Raw genomic sequence first — 20,748 nt, 5'->3', positions numbered from 1 at the left:
CAATTAATGTGCAGTTTCACATTAAAGGCGGACTCAGCCATTCTGGAGAGTTTTTGACTTTTTTTCAGAATCAGTGAATATTTCCTCACGACCCATCATCCACTCGCTGTGTTGCACTGAAAAAAATCCATTGTTAATACACAACCTAGGCTCTGTAAACTGGCATGATACTAGCCTGTTTACAGAGCCTATGCTGTGTATTATTAACAACACATTCTTTTTTTGTAGCGGATTGTGAGGAAATATTCAGTGATTTTGACAACAAGCGTTCTCAAGAATCACTTACTGAATCACTGATATTTTGAAGTTCATCGGGTAAAATTTGACCTATAACCTGGTGTCTATGGACCTTAAATGTTGATAATAGAGTAAATAAGGGTGAACAACTGTGTGCAAGTTACCCAAGTTCCATCTCTGCTTTTGATCTAAAATACATCTGTCAATGATTTTCAACTTGTTAAATGGACTCCAGTATTTTGTTATTGATTCAAAAGTGATAAGAAAAGCTTGGTCTCAAGATGGTGTGCACTCCTTGGGACCGGCAGTAACTTGGTTATGGTTGAGTGTTATCAACAGTAAATTAAAGCCTCAAATTGTGTTGCCTAACCAACCAAATGAACTATCTTTAAAGTAACGTCACACATGAGTAACGTGTTAATGAATATACTCTTTACCTGGCTGTGGGAGAGAAGAAGGGCCCATCAAACCAGTACCATCTCCCGGCCCCACTATACGCTTCGGCCGCTGCCTCTGGGAAAACTTTACGCTCGTCTCTCCCGTGCCTGTAATTCAAGTTGCGATGAAACACCGTGGGCGTGTGGAGGTCGAAGGGGGGGAAAAGGGCGCTGCGGCCGGGGAACACCAGCCGGGGGGGTTACGTAGGTGGGATGCCTTCAAAGCAATAGACAAGCCTAATGACGCAACAGGTTTACTCAATACGTCTTGAAATTGAGAAGGACAGGATAATACTTGCAGGGTTTCCCCACATTGCCTTATGACCAGCCAACACGGACTGTTGTTGCTGCTGCTGCTGCTGAGGAGTCGGAAGCTGACATCGTGACAGGCGCTCCACACACTTTCTCTTCAGACTTCTGGCGAGAAATTACAAGACGCTTGACCGGACAAGCAACTTTCCCCCACCGATGGCATACATTATTTTGCTTTTTCTACCTTGCGTTTTCAGTGCGGTAGGCTACACTCACCTCTGTATTTCCCATTTTTTAATCCATTTTATCGTGCGTCAAAGAAAGTATAATGACTTTTTCCTTATTCTTTTCAGCGCATAACAGTTCACCGGTATGATAGAGTCATGTCCATAGAGCCACACATGGAGAGCCGCAAAGGTAAGTTTGACTTCAATGCTGTGCTTGGTTTATATAAGGGGAAAGGGAAGAGGGAAGGGGAGGATGTACATTGTACTGGCAGTGTAATGCACTGGAATGTGCTGCTGGAAGCACGGAGAAAGTTGTTGCTGCACAGATAAATCTAAAGCATGTGTGAAAAAGTGTTGTACCTGCCATACTGCAGCATGAGGAGAGGATCATGCATGGATGTGTGTGTGTGTGTGTGTGTGTGTGTGTGTGTGTGTGTGTGTGTGTGTGTGTGTCTATTTGAGAGGAAAATGATACACAACCTCAACATGAAATTGCTGGATTTCTAAATTAATTTTTTTATGGTCTGGGTTCCTGTGTTTGGTGTGTGTGTGTGTGTGTGTGTGTGTGTGTGTGTGTGTGTGTGTGTGTGTGTGTGTGTGTGTGTGTGTGTGTGTGCGTGCGTGTGTCTTTAAGGACCTGGGGGGGATACTGCACACAAATGCTCTTGAGACCGTTTCAGATTTCACTCTTCTGTGTCCCAAGTTTCTTTTTCTCAGTGAAAGCCACTAACAGACAACTTTTTATTCTATTCTTTTTCATGTCTTCTCTGCTGCCAGTTCTCACTACGACCGGCCAGTTATGCAAATTCCCCTTCCGCCAGGGTGGAAGAATGCATCACCAGTGCATCACCGTCTTATCCTCAAGGCCGTGGTGAGTTTAGCCACTAGTCTAGTCTGGAGCTATTGTCTTATTGGGTGACACAAACTTATCACTAAACACTGATCACGCAACATTACCACACACTCATTTGTCATTGGACAACAAGTGTGTGGTAATGTTCGACTACTGACAGGTAGCAGTACCTTCTGTACGTCAGACTCTCTTACACACACACATGCACACAAACACACGCACGCACACACGCATGCACACACGCACACACACACACACACACACACTGCACTTGTCACATCACAGGTGTCTGTAGACCTATGACCACCGTTCCATGCACCAATCCATATATTTTGAATATGAAAGAAAATGTAGTTTTAGGACGATAGCTTTGTGATACAGTAAACATTCAAAATAGTTTTGTCCTTCAAAAGTTCTGCATATTGTAAAGGAGTTGAAGTTCTGATATACTTCTCTGTGCAAACTGTTCGAAGCAGTTAACATTTTCAATCTATTATTATTATTTTTTTAGCATTGCTGTGTTGCTTAAGCCTATATAATATCACCACCAACCAAACAATTATAATCATAATTATGATATCGGAAACACTGGTATCTTTCATCCACTGTGCAGTATAAGCAGCCATTTGGGTCTTGGGTGCAGTGTGTAAATGGCTTGTTTAGTGGCATATAATTACAGCTCGCAGTGTGATAAGGGATTAATTTAATAAATTGATTGAACAGTGTCCCGGGGAATTATAAAGTCATTTTCAATTAGGTTGATTGCTCATTGCCGAGTCGTTGGTGGGCCTTGTAAATGACTTGCGTGTCGTGACATATCGCAATGTTGAGTTATCAAAGCAAACTGTTATTAAAGGAAAAAAGTCAGCCATTCTGGAGAATTCTTGTTGTCAAAATCACTTTGTCAAAATCAGTGAATATCTCCTCACAATCTGTACTTTTTGTACGCTGTAAAAAAAAATCCAGTGTTATTTCACATTCTAAGCTCTGTAAACGGGCATGTTGATAGCTACAGTGGGCCCCATTTGTGTATTTATCAATTTACAGAACCCAAGCTGTGTATTTACACCTGATTTCTTTACGGACAGGTAGCGAATCGTGGGGAGATAATCACTGATTTTAATCAAAAAGTGACTGACTGCACCTTTAAACTGTGCTTACAGCTGTAGTTCACACTATTTAACACAGTTTTGTCCTGAGGGTGAATAAACAGCTGTCACACCTCAAACCACCGCGGTTTAAGATATACGGCTTCAGATAATGGCACAGCAACTAAATCTGCTTTTGATCAGATTTTGATTCTGTGACAAAAAAAATAAAAAGAAAGAAAAGCCACAATGGATTTGCTGACGGGCTTTCCAGTCAGCATTTCTTCGAATTGAGACATGAGGGTGGGTGCCAGCAAGTTGGAGCAATGCGGAATGCAATTATATATGGCCCAAGACCTCCGCAACACCTACACCTAAAAGTTATTGCAATATGACCCTACCTGCCTTTCCTGATGTGCTCATTAATTGGCACGGTGTCGAGATCGGTTTGCCATTATGGGCTGTGCATTGACTAAGTGCTGCTCAGGTATGCTGCTGTTACTTACAGTCAGTGGATGATTGACAGTTAGTGGGTGTCTCCTTGGTTACGGTTTCCTCATTTTCTCTCTTCAAATTTCCATGACAGAGATATTGTTAGAGCAGCTTGTTAGTACTTGTATGTTTGACAGATGTCATTTTGGGGATGGTTACAATCCGATTATTATAGTCGAAATAATTCTACTGTATGTGACAATATCAGTTTGGAACATTACATTTGCAGAACAAATTCAACTAATTGAAAAAAATAACCAGATAGTGACGTCTGTTTTCATTATATCAGCATTTATAGAGCCATGCTAACCGCGCTTCAAGGCTGTTATAGACCTAAATGTTAATCAGCATGACATGGTGATATTTATGCAGTGTAACAGGTCATTTCTACCATTGTTACCATTTTTGCATTGCTAATTAGCGATATAAAACACAACGTACAGTTGAGGCAAATGGGGAAACTCAATAGATTTTTCAGGTGTATGATCATAACCAAAGTATGGAATTGGTCATTTGAATATTTTTAATATTGCCATTGAGGATTGATTGAATGATTTTATCTGAAAAATTCCCCATCATGGCCTTATACATAAAAAGATATCTCAAGGAAAAGTTTGTCATTTTGCCCAACCCTAAATGAATTGTGAATGTTTGGTCTATGTGTAATCCAGCTGACTCACTGGTGACTGTATTAATATGTCTGTGTGTCCTGCTGCAGGTGTTCAGTCACGCATAATTTTGATCGGGACCGGAGGATGGGCTTCTGTGCACCGCAGACCACTCAATCAGATGGTAGGTTTACCGAACAAAACATGCATTTAAAAGGTGCACTATGTAGTTTCAGAGGAGGGGGACTTGTTTACATTTTCAGAGCATTAATTTAATTTATAAAACCTATTTTCTGTACATGTTATTATTAGTATTAATTCTATCATCATAAATCAAAACTAAAAACCTGGAGGAACCTGGAACCAAACGTAAGTGTCAGGGTTTCAGGGAAACGGCAGACAAGAACCCAATTGCAGGACACAGGAAACAGTTCAGATTCAAAAATAGATTTTAATGAAGTGGATGACAAACCAGGTAGTAAGACAGTGTGGCAAACAAGTCCAGTTGGGGCAGGCAAAAGGGAAAGTCCAAAGACAGGTCGAAACACAAACATGCAAGCAGGATCGGAACACAGGATGAAATCTGAATGCTTGACCGCTGGGTGAACACACTAGGACAATCTGGCAAGTGACTGAGGGAAATGGACTGGTATATAAACTGAGGGGCTGATTAGCAGATGGGGAGCAGGTGAGTAACGGCTAGCCAAGTGAATGCAATTAACAGGGAGTGCAGAGCAGGAGGGAGTGGCCGGGTCTGAAATTACATGAAAGTTAGAAAGGAAACCAGGAAAACAGACATATGAAAACAAACTAAATACTGGCTGAAGTTGTGACAGTAAGACTATAGAATATGTTTGTTAACAAAACTGTGGGCCCTGCTGCTGTAAACAACAACAGTGAAACAGTCATTTCAAAGGTAGCTTTCTAGCTTTAAACAGTGTTCCAGGGATCACATTTTCCTGTATGGCAAGTTTGTTAATTAAGGTAATAAACCATAGAACTTTTTCACTTCCCCGACAAACCCAAAGCTACATAGTGCACCTTTAACATACGACTTGATCATCAGGAATGATATATTATCAACTGACTGTGTTTTTTTTGCTTTTCCTTTCTGGTGTGTTTCAGTGTTTGTCCCCCAGTCGCGCAGAATGCCACATCCATGTAAAGGGAATCCGTGTAAGAATGGAGGCGTGTGCGCGCCCATCCCGGACCCACCCTCGTTCAAATGCTCCTGTCCAAAGAGCTTCACTGGGAGTCTCTGTCAACAGAGTAGGAAGATTTTTTTAATAATAATTTCATGAAAGTATAATACAACTGTTATGGATGTGTAGCCTACATTCAATCCTCTGTAAAGGGTTTAAGCAATTTTCAAACACAACAACAGTAATCTCATATACAAGGCAGGCTATTACATGAAACATTCAAACTTTTTCATATGTTCAATTACAAAATTTCGAAATAATCAGACATAACCAAACGACACGCACACATACATGCAGAGGCAGATGCACACGCACACACACACACACACACACACACACACACACACACACACACACACACACACACACACACACACACACACACACACACACACACACACACACACACACACACTCTCTCTCTCTCTGCTTTAACACGCTCCATTGATCTCTTTCAAACCTTCCTCTCACATTTCGACATTGTTGTCTTTAACGGTGTGGTTGTGTCGGCTTTTTTTTTTCAGAGAAGTGCTATGAAACCTTACACCTGCGCTTCTACGACACCGGAGAGTCTTGGGGACGGATTCACCTGCGCAACGTGGAACAGTGCACATGTGTGTCAGGGGACATGAGGTGTGACAGAGTGCCCTACACAAGTAAGACGTGCTTCCACAACAGTCGTTCTGCTTCATCTGCAGCCTTTGGGCTACCTTTGTTTGCACTATGAGAGTGAAACCCAATAAATGAGATGCATTTACATTTAGTTCAACACTCCCACAAACTTTTAAATTGATTGTTAGGTAAATGTTTAGTCCGTGATTCTGGAGAACGCTTGTTGTCAAAATCAGTGAATATCTCCTCATGATCCATTACCTGTCCGCACTGTGTGCGTCGTAAAAACAAAATCCAGTGTTTTATAAGCAGTTTAGGCATGTTGCTAGCAACGGTGGGCCCCCCATTTTTACATGGCCTTTACTTGCATACCCGTTTACAGAGCCTACTAGGCTGTGTATTAACACATTAACACACACAATTCTTTTTTCAGTGCACACACAGTACAGACAGGTAGCGGATCATGAGGAGATATTCACTGATTTTGACAAAAAGTGATTTTGTCAACAAGCGTTCTCCCTGGAATTGCTGATTCCACCTTTGAGGGAACTTTTGAATTTCTTAAGTTGTAGATGCTAAGAAGAAGGACCTACATTTGTACATTACCATTTTTTAATACTTCACATTCCAATAAAACACATCTTTAGGTGTTTTTTTTAAATTATTTCACAATCCTTGTCATACTTATCAAGCTTCCCAAATCGAGTATCAGGTCTCCTCCCAAACCCAAAGAAATTCCTTTTTCCCCCTGCCTTTGAACACAGCTCCATAGTTACAAGCGCAGTAACATTCCCCTTGGAAAGAAAAGACAGATTATATGATTCAGTGTGACTCAGTGAGTGGTGTTTTGGGACACACCCCATGGGTCCGTAAAGGTGCTTTCATCTCAATGGGGGGATGTTCGCGGGCCCTGGAACACATAAAGGAGCCAGAGTCACTGAGGTTGTTTCACGCTACCTCAACCGAAACTTTTTGTCCAGGACGGCGGGTCTTATCTTACAGCGCTCACGGAAAAATAATCCTCCGCTTTTATCTGAACGCAAAAAAAAAGAATGCTGAAAAGTCCTTTGATCAATTTTATCTTTCGTCTCATTTAAATGTCCCAAGATGACCCCGCCAATACTGATGTGGCTTTGCTATAATCTGGCAAGGGGAATACTCAGGTGAATTATAATGTGTGTAAATCGGAGCACAAAACCAGTTTGCATTGAGTGTGCTTTTGACACAATTGCTGAAGAAATGAAAAGGACACACTTTATGGAAGAGATTTATTGGGCTCAACCTGCACAACACATGCTGAATTTTACCTGGCAAAATCTCAAAGAGGACACTTCAAGGATTAAGAACAAATAGGTTGCAAAACAAAGCTACCCTATGGTCGTGGAACTATATATTTTCATCTAGATGTATTCCAATCTAGCATAATCGACCTATGGCGATAATTTTTTCCTGTAGTTGTGGCTAAATTGGTCTGTCAGTTGCTTGGTGCTGGGAAGGTGCTGTACCGTTGGTTTAGCTTAGCTTTGCCAAGCTGCTGCCTTGTATACAATGCTGATGAGAGCCGTGAGAGTCAACCAAAACAGTTAAGTTGCGACCAAAACAAATCAAACAAAAGACTCAGCACAGCTGTGTGGGGAACGGCAGAGTTTTGCAATCATCTTCCCGTGGGTTCGTCACCAATAGCCATGACTTTCACATTACACATAGTTATCTGATTCATTGTTAATATAACAACAATAATGATTAGTTCAGCTTTGATATCAGCAAACTCAATGATGCTTAGGTAGACCACTCATAATAAAACAGTAAACATGTACATTCAGGGTTCAACATAACTTTTTTTTCCTACTGGCCCGCCGGGCCAGTGGATCCGAGTTTTACTGGCCCCTTGTATATTTTCACTGGCCCTGCACACACTTTTTTTTCTTCATAATTTAGTGTCAATAATTATAATACCTGTATTAGAAAAATAAAGAAAGATAACCAGATCTAAAGGGAATATCTATTCTGTAACAGTATAGATATTCCCTTTAGATTTGGTTATTTTTCTTTTAGTTAATTATATGAAATGTTGATATTGCTCATACACATAATATAAAACCAGGCAAACATATTGAATTAGAAGCCTACAACTAAAAGTATGTTGAAAGAGTCGGCCAGTATTTTAAAGTCCAGTAGTTTGATGGTTGTTTTTATTCTTGAATTTGGGCAGTTTAATGAATAGAAGTCATGATCAAACATAAAAAAAAATAAGAGATGAAGGTCTGATCATTCTTTGTGGTGTGGTAGGCTGTTTTTATTACTTTCTCTATATGCATTAGGGATGTGAATGTGTCGACCGAATGACCGGTTTTCCACTTTCGCTCAAGTTGACTTTAAAAATAGAATAAAAATCCGAAAATCAGTGGGTTATGCCGTTTTTTTAATGGGAGATTTCACCGTGTATGTGAGTTCACGTCTGGTCGTGAGCGCGCTGCAGGAGTGTCACTTCTCCATGAAGTGTCAGCTTCACATAAGAGTCCGGTGTGGGACCATTTTTTCAAACTATTGATACAAAACAATGCAGTGCAAAATATGCAGCATAAGTTAAACGCTCGTCTAAGACTATGACGTTAAATCACCTTAGAAACACACAATGCCTTCGTCCGATCACAGCAGGGTTTCACCGTGTGATCTCGCCAGCGAGTGAGCCGCCGCGCAGATGAACTGTGGTTTGTGGCTAAAATAATAACCGGGGATATTCTCCCCGTTAGCGATTTCAATGGGAAAGACTTCCGCGATCTGATTGAATGTCTCGAGCCTGAAAACACAGTGCCAAACTGCGCGACTATAGGAACTGTACAGTGAGCGGAGTCCCTCCGTTCGTTTCTGTCTACAACCGACACAATCACCGGAGACGCATTCACAGCGTTTAAATAACGCCTCTCATTTGTATTACCATTGGGGCTTGGATGAAAATACTGTAACATTACGGCGGCAGATAAAGGAAAAGCGCAGTTATCATTTTCTGCACCTCAACCTCTGCTGTGGGAAGAAAGAAAGGGGGCAAAGCAAGTCGATTGATTTTTCGACTCGCAGGCGGACAGTAGGCAGCTCTGCCAACGGAGCGAGAGTGCACCCGCTTGTTGCCCCGCCTGTCAAAACACCCACGCATCGGTGTCCACTGGCCTTTCATTAAAAAATATATTTTATATTAGGTTTATTATATTGAGTCTTAAATAAACACTGCTTCATTCCGACTCTCAACGCGCATTTCAATGAACCATGATGTAGTCTACAAAAAGATACTGAACTGTGATTGGCCAGTCACTGGCCCGGGCGGGACAGTGACTGGCCAATCAACTTGCCCTGCATATGATTTTACTGGCCCCGGGCCATCGGGCTATACGTTATGTCGAACCCTGACATTGACTGAGGCTACAATTAAACCCAAATGATGATAACAATATTTATTTCGAAACTAAAACAATGGGAAATGTGTCTCTTATACCTGCAGAGATTTTTTAACCACAAACTACTCGGCACCAAACTGCAGGCGGACACAATAAGAACAGACAACAGCAGTTCATAAGCCCAGAAATTCCCCCTTTGGGAATTGGTAGAGACCAAAAACAGACCTTTCAGGTTTTTTTCCCCCGCCGATTGCTTTCGTGCGGTGTCCAAAACTCTTCAGACAGTGCGTGAAATCCAACACTCATCCGTGCGATGCAGTTTATTTCCCCTCTCCCAAAACTCTAATAGTCTAATCTCTCATACAGTGTATTTTATTTAACATATTGGTAATGTTTTTCCATGATTTCAACACATGTCAAAAAGTTAAATGCATAATCCAATATTTTGTTTTGAATGTGTACCTAGGAGTTTTGATAACAGTGTATTTCTTAGCAAATTAAAATTCTGCCAGAAATACACAGTGTTAGGCAGTTTGCTGTGTATGAATGGTACAATAAGAGCTCTTGAACCAAAAGCTCTAAAATGAACCACTGATTGGACCACATGGACATGTGACTTCAGTTGTGACCACTGCACGAAAGCAGTCGAGGAAAAAAAACAAAAAACAAGAGCAGAGTAAAAGTTATTGTGGCCTTTACACATCACATATGGTATTAAGATTTGACCTTGTTTTTGCCTGGATGTTACCCAGCGTGCCGTTCAAACCCCTGTCAAAATGGAGGAACGTGCCGACTGATCATAGCCACCGGCAAGGAAGTGTGCAGCTGCAGAATGAGCTACAGTGGAGTGGACTGCAGCTATGGTGAGTGAATAGGGGAATTCAAGTCAATTCAACTTTATTGTCCATTTCTTTAATATGTGCCAGACATACAGAGGAATGGGAAATACTTTTCTCTCCAAACCCACGGTGTTATAAGTACAAAAGGATAAAATCAGTAATATATACAATAAATAAATTCTACAAAAAGTAAGGCAAAACCAATGGCATAAAATGAAAGAAATTGAAAATGTACAAAATAAGGGCATTACACTGAGTATAAGTAGATACTTGTAAAAAGCACTGATTTAAGTGGAAAAGTGTCCCAGAGAGTCTTAGTCTGATAGTCTTTATCTGTGTGCTTTTGTCATATACGCATGTGTACCTACGTTGCATGCTTGTTCATGCATGTGTGCTTGTGAGATAATAATGGTTTGATTAATGGTAGCGGGTGAAGACACGAGCAGGCTTCTGAACTTGTACTTATCTGTTGTAAATGCGTACAGAAGCAATTTATACAAGACTTGTTCGGACTGATACCAGTGTGAAAGGGAAGAGATCTGTCATCGCACAAAGATATTGTGTGAATAGCATTAATATTGTTTACATACCACTTTCAATACTGTGGAATCAAGACCCGATTGAGACATGTATTTGATGTGTGTGTGTCTGTGTATATACTGTATGTGTGTTTGTTTGTGTGTGTGTGTGTGTGTGTGTGTGTGTGTCTGTGTATGTTTATGTGCCTATGTGTGTGTGTGTCTGTGTTTGTGTGATTGTGTCTGTTTGTGTGCACGTGTGTGTATATCTGTTTGTGTATGTGTGTTATTGTGCGCACCTATGTCTGTGTGTGTGTGTGTGTGTGTGTGTGTGTGTGTGTGTGTGTGTGTGTGTACAGAGCCAGAGGCGGAGTGCTACAGCAGCAGAGGTATGTCTTACCGTGGTGTGGTGGACTACACACTGTCCGGTGCCCAGTGTCTGCCCTGGGACTCTGACCTGCTGCACGATGAGCTCCATGTGGGCACGGTGGTCGCCTCGCCGCTCAGGGGCTTGGGGGAACACGCCTACTGCAGGTGTGTGTGTGTGTGTGTGTGTGTGCGTGTGTGTGTGTGTGTGTGTGTGTGTGTGTGTGTGTGTGTGTGTGTGTGTGTGTGTGTGTGTGTGTGTGTGTGTGTGTGTGTGTGTGTGTGTGTGTGTGGGTGTCTGTGTGTTTAGAATGAATCAGCAGCTTTTACTGAACATTTCTGGTACAGACATCCTGACAGAAAAGTGTATTTTGTTTTAAAGGTGGAGTCAGCGATTCTGGATTCTGAACAGTTTTTGTCAAAGTGAGTGAATATGTCCTCACAGTCCGTACAGCTACCTGTCCGTACTGTGTGTGCATGTGGTAATACACAGCCCAGCCTCCGTAAACTGGTGTGCAAACAAAGGAGGCCGACCATAGTTAGCAACATTACCATTTACAGAGCCCAGGCTGTATATGAACACTTATTTTAACGCTTTTTCAGCACACACACACACACACACACACACACACAGTACGAACAGGTAATGGATCATGAGGAGATATTTACTCATTTTGACATCAAGAATTTTCTCCAGAACCTCGACTCCACCTTTTTACTACTGTGATTTCTACAGTGAATGGCGCTTTTCATTGATTAGCTAAGACTCAAAGAGCTTTACATTGTTTTGCCTCATTCACACACGCACTCATACACTGAAGGCAGCAGCTACCATGTGGCAAGAGGCGAAACAACCAAAACTGCAATCCAATGGACGACTGCCCTACCTGCTTAGCCACAGCTGCCCCTACCCTAACTGGCTTATCTGCTGGTACACCCTGTCTTATACTTTTATTGTATTCTTTTTACCCTGAGCTTACAGAGCCCGCTGCCAGTCTTAGCACTTATCTGTCAATTTCACCTGCCAACACTTGTCACTGATGTGGTTGAGCCCTCATACAACGTCAACACAGAGGCTACTTTACCAGCAACCACAAAACCCTCAAGGGCACTTAGGAAGCACCTGTGACTGATTTAGAAAAATAATACAGGTGTTATCTTATCTCCACTGCATTCACTCATTCTTTTACATTTCTTACAGTTTTTCCTCAGTCTTTGATGTTGTTGTTGTTGGTATGACTACCCTACCCTGCAGCTATATTGTATGCCCTCAGCAAATATTATATGCGCTGCAAAAGAACCCAAACATGAAAGAAAAGCCCATTTCAAGCAAACACTGTGCGATTTAGGCACAGACACACACACACACACACACACACACACACACACACACACACACACACACACACACACACACACACACACACACACACACACACACACACACAAAGCTCCAACTGTCTGGAATGCTCATGTGCCTTTGTTGTAAGTGTATTGATAAAAAGTTGCATATGAGCAACATTAACATTGAAACATTAACCTTTACATTACAATAAATATAATAATAATAATTAAATACAAAATGTATGTAAAAGCACAAATCATTTTCATTGAGCATTCATATTTAGAGTAAAGAAAATCTTTATGAGTCATTTTTGGCAGCGTTTCAACCCCTTACACGCACCACTGTGTCCACTTTGTGTGTGTGTGTGTGTGCAGAAACCCAGAAGGGGACAAGATGCCGTGGTGCTACACGCTAAATGACAACGCCATCTCCTGGGAATATTGCGACGTCCCCGCCTGTGTGACGTCCCCGTGTGAGTAGAAAGAAATGAGTCTTTTCTGGGGGCTGTTGAAACATTTAAATAAGAATGCATGGGGTGCTAAAGAACCTAATTGCATCTGTATTACACTGTGGTAAGAGTTATCACTAAAAAGCAGTGTTGACACTCTTTGATGATCTGGCATTATGTTAAGGCCTACCTTGATTGGTTTTCATTATCTGCCTTCACTCCTAACTGGCCTTGGTTATTTTTCATAAATATCCATTTAGATGCCCTTATTGTAGACTCCCTTTTGAACACTGATCTCATCATTGTAGCGTATGAAAAAAAGGTTAACCATTTAACAAGGCCATTCATTAGTAAGCGCCTGCTGCCTCCACTTTTCATTTGAAATCCAGGGTTTTTACATGGCAAGTGAAGAATACAGCTTATCGATGCTGAGTCACCCTGCTCTGAAAAGTTGAAATCTGTTGAAGTTCATCTAGTTCGGAGGCATAACTTTTTTCTTCTTCTAATGAAATGGGGTCCATATGAGTTAAGGGTAAGGAAGGCCTGACTCATTCAGAATCAACATGCCACGGCAGGTTGAGTCGCTGTTTATGTGGTGAGTTGAGTGGGGATTGGGCACACAGTCGGCCCTTCTGTCATGATGCCAGGGATGTGCACAGAAACAACCACAAGCTTCTCCCATCTGCTGCACCCTCCTCAACATATCATTTTTTTTTTGTGCAGCATTGCACAGAGTTTGCTTTTTTACAACCCCTAATATTATCACCCTACAGAGGACATTTTTATAGAGAATTGTTCTTCTTCTTGCAGGGGAGCTTCAGCCAGCTGCAAAATCGGAAACATTCAGAAGAGGTATTTAGGGAGGGTGTTAGTATGAGCAAAATAGTCTAGCTGCTAGATGACGTAGTGTAGTGCTTTAGTTTGTGTTTGATGTAGTTCTTGGTAAGAAAAGTAAAAATGGTAGCTCATGTTATGGAACTGAATCATCAATAAATCAAGTGTATTTGTTATGTTGCTTGCCATCATTGTCATGCAAACTAAAATAACAGTATTGTTTTATTTCCATTACACTCATTATAGCAGCAATTATGCCACTTGTGAGTTTGAAAATAATCATGTACTTGTACTTGTGCTTGTAACTTGTTTCCTTGTGCAGCGTTCTCTCGAAGGATGATCCCCTCCAACGCTCTGCCCGACATAGAGAAGCCCAGACCCTCCAGGCCAGCCAAACAGCCTGTGTGTGGGAAGAAGCACAAGAAGAGATCTGTAGCCAAGGGGAGGATCATAGGCGGGACCGCGGCCATGCCCGGGTCACATCCATGGATGGCGGCCATTTACATCAAACAGTCGGACTTCTGTGCCGGCACCCTGGTCTCCTCCTGCTGGGTGGTTTCGGCCGCTCACTGCTTCTTCCGCAAGTAGGCTATGCAAAGGATGTACTTTATATGTGCAGTCATGAGGTGATTCTGGAGAACGCTTGTTGTAAAAAAAAAAAAAAACGCTTTTCGTCAAAATCAGTGAATATCTCCTCACGATCCGCTGCACTGAAAAATAAAATCCAGTGTTTCATTAGAACACAGCCTAGGCTCTGTAAATGGGCATGTTGCTAGCTACGGTGTGGGCCCCCTTTGCTTGCGTATCCCTTTGTTGACATACCAGTTTACAAGAGCCTAGACTGTGTATTAACACTTGATTTATTCTTTCAGTGCGCACACAGTATGGGCAGGTAGAGGATCATCAGGAGTTATTGACTGATTTAGACAAAAAGGAGTTTTGACTTTCTCCAGAATTGCTGAGTCCACCTTTAAGCTGTGCTGGATGTTTGTTTGTATGTCACTCCGAAAAAGGCAAACGTTCCACAACCCATTTTTTAAGGCAACATATCATACATAATATTTTTTGGTCTCTTTATAAAGTGTGAAAAGAAAATCATAATATGCTTTTTTTTGTCTAGAGAGGCTCACCTTGAGTCTGCAATGTAAAAAAAAAGAATAATAAACAACAAATAAACAAACATGAACAATAGCTCAGAAGGGGCCATCATTCATGGGGTCACATCTGAAAAGGCTCGTTATTGAAAAAGACCTTGACCCCTCGACATCGCAGCTTTACGAACACACTATAAATAGACGGGGTTCGAGGAAAACCTAAAAATGTCTCCTGCACAGATGCAGGTTTACATATCCCTATTGACGTCGACACACAAGAATCTGCGGCTCTGTTGTTCCAAGTTCAAAGATCTTTCAGCAAAAGCATTCGGTCGTTAAATTGGAAATCACTAGCATGCACTTGCATTGGAACGGGTTCAACCACCATATTGTTGCATGAAAAGGAAACAATGTATAAGCGATATATATCTTTTCTTTTCAACATGAACTGTAACTGCCAAGTTTTTGTTCGAATCAGCTCGGATTTGATTAAACTAATTAAACCCCCCCCCCCCAGCACAAAAGTGTTGAACATAATGAATAACATACTTGAGGTTTAGCTATTATTAGAGTCTTAAACAGCAGTGGGGCTAGATAGAAGGCTGCAGAACATTCATTAAATCATCATTAAATCGGGTCCAAAATGAAATGTTGGACAAGGCAGTATTGTGAATATTGTGAGTGCATGTATACCTGGCTTATAATAGTTCTACTTCCCCTTTCCCAAGCCCACTCAAGTCTCAGATCCGCGTGGTGCTCGGCCAACACATCTTCAACATCACCGATCCCGACACCACATTCGAAGTGGAGAAGTACATCTTTCCTAAACAGTTCTCAGTGTTTAACCCGACACTGCATGACATTGGTAATTATTAAATGCACACACTCGCACACACACACACACACGCATGCACGCACACGCACACACACACACACACACACACGTGACTCACATAAACCAGAAGACATGCTGTCCCCCTTCAGAGACTCACAAACTCACTTTAGACCCCAGTGTGTGTGTGTGCACAGCTGTGCGTCACTGAACAGCTGTGTCCATGTGTGTGCCCCCGCACAAACATACGCACACACACACACACACCCTAACTGTTGGGTGTGGCGGTGTCATTGGCCAACAGGGAGTCCTCAAGTCTACCACTTGTTTTGTCATTTTAACTACTCTATTAGTTGTCACTGTTTAATGACACTGCGTTTCTGTCTGTCAGTTCTGATTAAGCTGAAGAAGAAGAACGGGCGTTGCGTGAGGAGAACCCCGTTCATCAGACCCATCTGCCTCCCAGACAAAGACACCACGTTCCCCGACGGATACTGCTGTGCTATCAGCGGCTGGGGGAATACAGATGAGAGTGAGTGATGAGGAAATCATGGCAGCGCTGTGTCATCATGATAACTAGCTATCTACATTCACACAACAGATCACAAACTGATAATTTGGCATCGGTAGCGCACCACTATTAAATGTATTTGACTTCACTGTCAGGGCACATAAATCCATCACAAAGTTAGAGCTTAGAGTTCTTCCAAGGTTCTTGTAAATTGGGCTTGGCTGTCTTAGCTAATGAATACTTGAGTGATGTGTAAATCAGTTGCTAGAAAACATCTGAGGGATTGTCTCATCAAAAGCAAACACCTGTGTAAACAGTGAGTTTACATGAAAAGCTGTAACTTCCAAAACATAAGCAGTAGTCTAGGCCTATTCAAACTGTCAACTGTCTCTCTTGACCCCAAAGTACATGAACTCCTTCACTTGGGGTCCACCAGTTTCCTGCTGAGAACCATGGCCTCAGATTAAGAGGTGCTGATCCTCATCCCAGGCGCTTCACACTCGGCTGTGAACCGATCCAATGAGAGCTGAAGGTCACAGACCAATGATGCCTTCAGGATCACATCATCTGCAAACAGCATGAATGAGATCCTCAGCCCACCGAACTGCAGCCCCTCCCCACCTCGATATCCCGTCCATGAAAATCACAAACAGGATTGGTGACAAATCCCAGCCCTGGCGAAACGTACCCCACAGGAAATGAGTCCGACTTACTGCCGAGAACACGGACACAGCTCTCACTTTAAGTGTACAGAGATAGGATGGCCCAGAGGAGAGACCCCCTTTACCCCATACTCTCGCAGCACCTCCCACAGCATCCCCCGGGGGTCCCATTCATACGTTATTCGCCCATTGCCCATGTGCGCATTGAATATATCTTAACAGGTCCTATATAAACGAGCTAATGATAGTTTAATCTGTAAAGCTAGTTCAGTTAGCTACACAGCAGTTTAGCTAGGAAGAGCTGCTGCAAGAGGCTCCAGTTCTATTTGAATTTGATCGGCTGTATTTCCAGATAACTTTCTACCCCTTTGTCAAGCATTTAAATTGCTGAGAGTCCGGCATTTAGACATGGTTTAATCTGTCTTGTAATGTCATCTTAATGTTATGATTTTTTTTTATTCATTTTACAGTGAAACCGGGTTACTCTACGGTGCTACAGGAGGCTGGAGTGAGACTGATTTCTAATGAAGTCTGTAGGAAGCCGGATGTCTACGGCAACCATGTCACCACCGACATGGTTTGCGCCGGGCTCAATGGCTGCAGAGACGCCTGCCAGGTAAGAGAGCATTTCACAGAGACACACCTATGATCATTAAATCCAAGGCTGCCAAGAGGATGGTTATGGCTTTGTACAAATAAAAAAAACACAGAAATGCTGTTTGTAGATTCGATTGACGTTATTGGCACAACATTTTATAGCACTAATTTGACATGTTGTGAAATGAAATGAAATGACTTACGATTTCGGGCAAAGGTAGACAACTGCCTCGGGTTACCAATTTACCAAGTGGCCTCATAAAAGTCCACCTAAACTTATGGTTAAAGGCACTACGAGTAAGATGGCACGTTGGCGTCCCCTTTGGACAAAAGCGGTAGTATTTTTACGACGCCCGCTGTCGCAAATGCTCGTGCCAGGCGCGTGAGCGTGGACTGAGAAGGGCGCAATATAGTGCATGTTCGTGTGTTGAAAGTGTGAGGACTCTTTTCGGCTCCGTGAGAGTGGTTTTGACACTGCATCAACTAATGCCAGTCAGTACACACACCTGCTTGCAATGAGTTGATTCAGCAGCGTCACCTAACTACTCTCTCTCTCACGGAGCTGTGTCCTCACAGAAAGCGAATGAATGAGAGACGGCAGTTAGTAGACTATGGATCACGATGAGGTAATGTGTTTGTGTTGTTGATGTAAATAATGACTATTTCAGATAATGGTTATCTGATGATGGTGAAGCAAAGCAAACTTTGTGTTAGTACCAACCGCTCATTCATTTAGCAGTCTAGTTTCGCTCTCGTGAAATTGTATACACGTTGCTTGGCAACGTCCTCCCGCCCGCCTATCACTCACTCTCCCTTTTCGCTTTTCTTCATTGCATTCTCTTTTTTTTCTTTGATGGTTCAGCCCCGTTATCAGTCATTTATGACGACAAATAACTGTCTCAAACAAGGCTCCCGCTCCCCTTCCCTCACCTGGAGGGATAGGCTTCTCAAATCGCGTTGCAGCGCCACACTGAAATCTGCAACCAATACGGATATGTGACCATAGAGCCTGCACGAGCGAACCGAAAATCGGACTGGGTGTGCGACCAGACCAAAAGCAGTAATAAAAACTATATAAAAACGTCATTCTTTGCACTGATGGTCTCGTTTGCTGTTAAAGGTAATTTATGATTATCAGAGGAAACATGAGGTTGTTTAAAAGATATTTAAATGTTACTCGTATCCGCTTTAAGATGTATTTTTTTTTTTTTTTTTACTTTTTCGCTAATTATGTATTTACAAAACTCCATGCACTCAAATGGCATCAGAATGCTTCATGCCTGAGTGTTTCTTTCCCAGGGTTAGTATTCAGTTTGAATCTTTTATTAGATAAATAAGGACTGAAAAAATGTGTAAACCAAAGGATGTGGAGGGTTTGAACTTTACAAAGAGCTCGCGCAACCAGTTATAAGTGTTCTTGTCATGGTTCTCTGGAGAACTGGAAATTACGCAAAATAGACTCCTACACAGTTGTCGTCCACCTGCCTCATCTCTAGAAAGGGTTGATACCAGAAAGTTGACTCACACACTCACATAACGGAGTGGCACTTACTGTACGTCGGCAGACTGCCCACTCAACCCACGCTGTGTCAAATATTTAAGCTCCTTCCACTTCAATTAAATGTCACAGTTGTTAATTTACCCCATGGGTCGAGTGCAATTTTAAATGTGCACTATGCAGTTTCAGGGGAGGCGGATTTGTTTACATTTGCAGGGCCAGCAGTTAGTTTACAAAACATATTTTCTCTACATGTAATTCCTAGCATTGAATAATTATATCATCATAAATCAAAACAAAATTGTATTGAGTCACCTTGAATCGAATTTAAGACCATAATATGTTTGCTAACAAAACCGTGGGCCATGCTGCTGTAAACAACAACAGTGAAACAGTAACTTTCAACATAACTTTGTAACTACAAACAGTGTTCCAGGGATCCAATTTTCCTGTAAAGAAAGTGTGTTGATTCAGTTATTAGAATATTCCTTAGAAATGTTTCACTTCTCTGACACTCCAAAAGTGACATAGTGCACCTTTAAGTGAAGGGCTAGGTTTGTGTGTGACTCAGCTGTCCATGTGGCTCGGCTTTGATCCATGCATGTATGTTGTTAATGCAGTGGACTGTATATAATCCAGTCATGTGTTTGTCCCTGCAGGCTGACTCAGGGGGCCCTCTGGCTTGCGCTAAGGGTGACGTGAGCTTCCTATGGGGGATCATCAGCTGGGGAGAGGGCTGCGGACGCTCCAACAAACCCGGAGTCTACACTAAAGTGGTCAACTACATCGACTGGATATATTCTGTGATCAAACGGAAACCCAAGAATTCATGAATGGACATTGTTATTAATACTGTATGTGACATATTGTACTATATTGTATTCTAAAAGTTTATGTGTTACTGTTTTTTAATGCCCGTGGAATTTTATGAGTTCATTATACTTTTTTTTTTCTTATGTGAAACATCTTGTGACTGAATAAACCTTTAATGACTTGATAAAGTGTCTTTGGGAGTAATGAATTAAATAATTTCCCATCACTCCTAAACTAAAGGCGGACTTACGGACAGAGCTTTTGGTTGGTGAAACCCTACAAAAAATGTTCTTCTTAGAAAACATGCCGAAAATGCATTTTTAAGACCTTTAAATTAAATTAAATTAAACATGGGTCTATCCAAAATATGTTGTGTTAAAACTTTGGACACTAATATGGTGTAACAACTGGCAAAGGTTAATGTGGTTAAAAATGGTATGCTATTCACCTGCAGGGTCATGCCCTAAGACTAAATGATAGACAGTATAGTTTCGATTATGGCCTTTTCAAGTTCTGGACAAAAACGTCTGCACTGCAACATCAGAATGTAGGTCTACAAATGGCTGCTTTGTATGGGCCACTTCCACTACTTTAAATTTTTGAGTGACATAGGCCTAATTATCTTTTTGCATTGACCTATGTGTATGTGTAGTAGGCTATATTTCTAAAACCAGACAGTTTGATTAGATGCAATGCCATGTGGTATTTGTGGTATGAGAATCATGTGTCGGTGTCTTCCAGTAGTTTTCTCTGCGGTGTAAAGCTGGCCCAAGTGGCAGCAGCATGTTCGGTTGGCTGGTGCAAAGACACACACACACACACACACACACGCACACACACACACACACACACACACACACACACAAAAAACACACACACACGGACAGTGGTCATGCCATTTTCCATGTGGATTGCTGGGGGCGAGATTTGCGCCCCACACAAGCAGAGAGAGAGAGAGAAAGAGAAGAGAGAGAGAGAGAGAGAGAGAGAG

General features: G+C 41.9%; 1 protein-coding gene across 2 annotated transcripts; it reads left to right on the top strand.

Moving 5' to 3' along the window:
• Positions 1 to 948: 948 nt before the first annotated feature.
• hgfac (HGF activator) lies at positions 949 to 19,938 on the top strand. 2 transcript variants are annotated; one of them, XM_080051964.1, is made up of 14 exons: positions 949 to 1,187; positions 1,280 to 1,343; positions 1,931 to 2,024; positions 4,305 to 4,378; positions 5,320 to 5,463; positions 5,921 to 6,052; positions 10,153 to 10,263; positions 11,117 to 11,291; positions 12,843 to 12,940; positions 14,073 to 14,334; positions 15,573 to 15,709; positions 16,068 to 16,208; positions 17,320 to 17,465; positions 19,604 to 19,938. In XM_080051964.1, exons 1-14 carry the CDS (start codon positions 1,143 to 1,145, stop codon positions 19,775 to 19,777), a joined length of 1,797 nt encoding a protein of 598 aa, XP_079908090.1. In that variant the 5' UTR covers positions 949 to 1,142; the 3' UTR covers positions 19,778 to 19,938. The 2 variants fall into 2 exon arrangements, with proteins under 2 accessions (XP_079908090.1, XP_079908089.1); XM_080051963.1 differs by having other exon boundaries at positions 15,552 to 15,709.
• The last annotated feature ends 810 nt before the right edge of the window (positions 19,939 to 20,748 follow it).

Source organism: Ammodytes marinus (assembly GCF_949987685.1).
Source record: "Ammodytes marinus genome assembly, chromosome: 23".
NCBI lineage: Eukaryota > Metazoa > Chordata > Actinopteri > Uranoscopiformes > Ammodytidae > Ammodytes > Ammodytes marinus.
The sequence above is the reverse complement of the archived record's forward strand: the minus strand, read 5'-3'. Positions and strand labels throughout refer to the sequence as shown.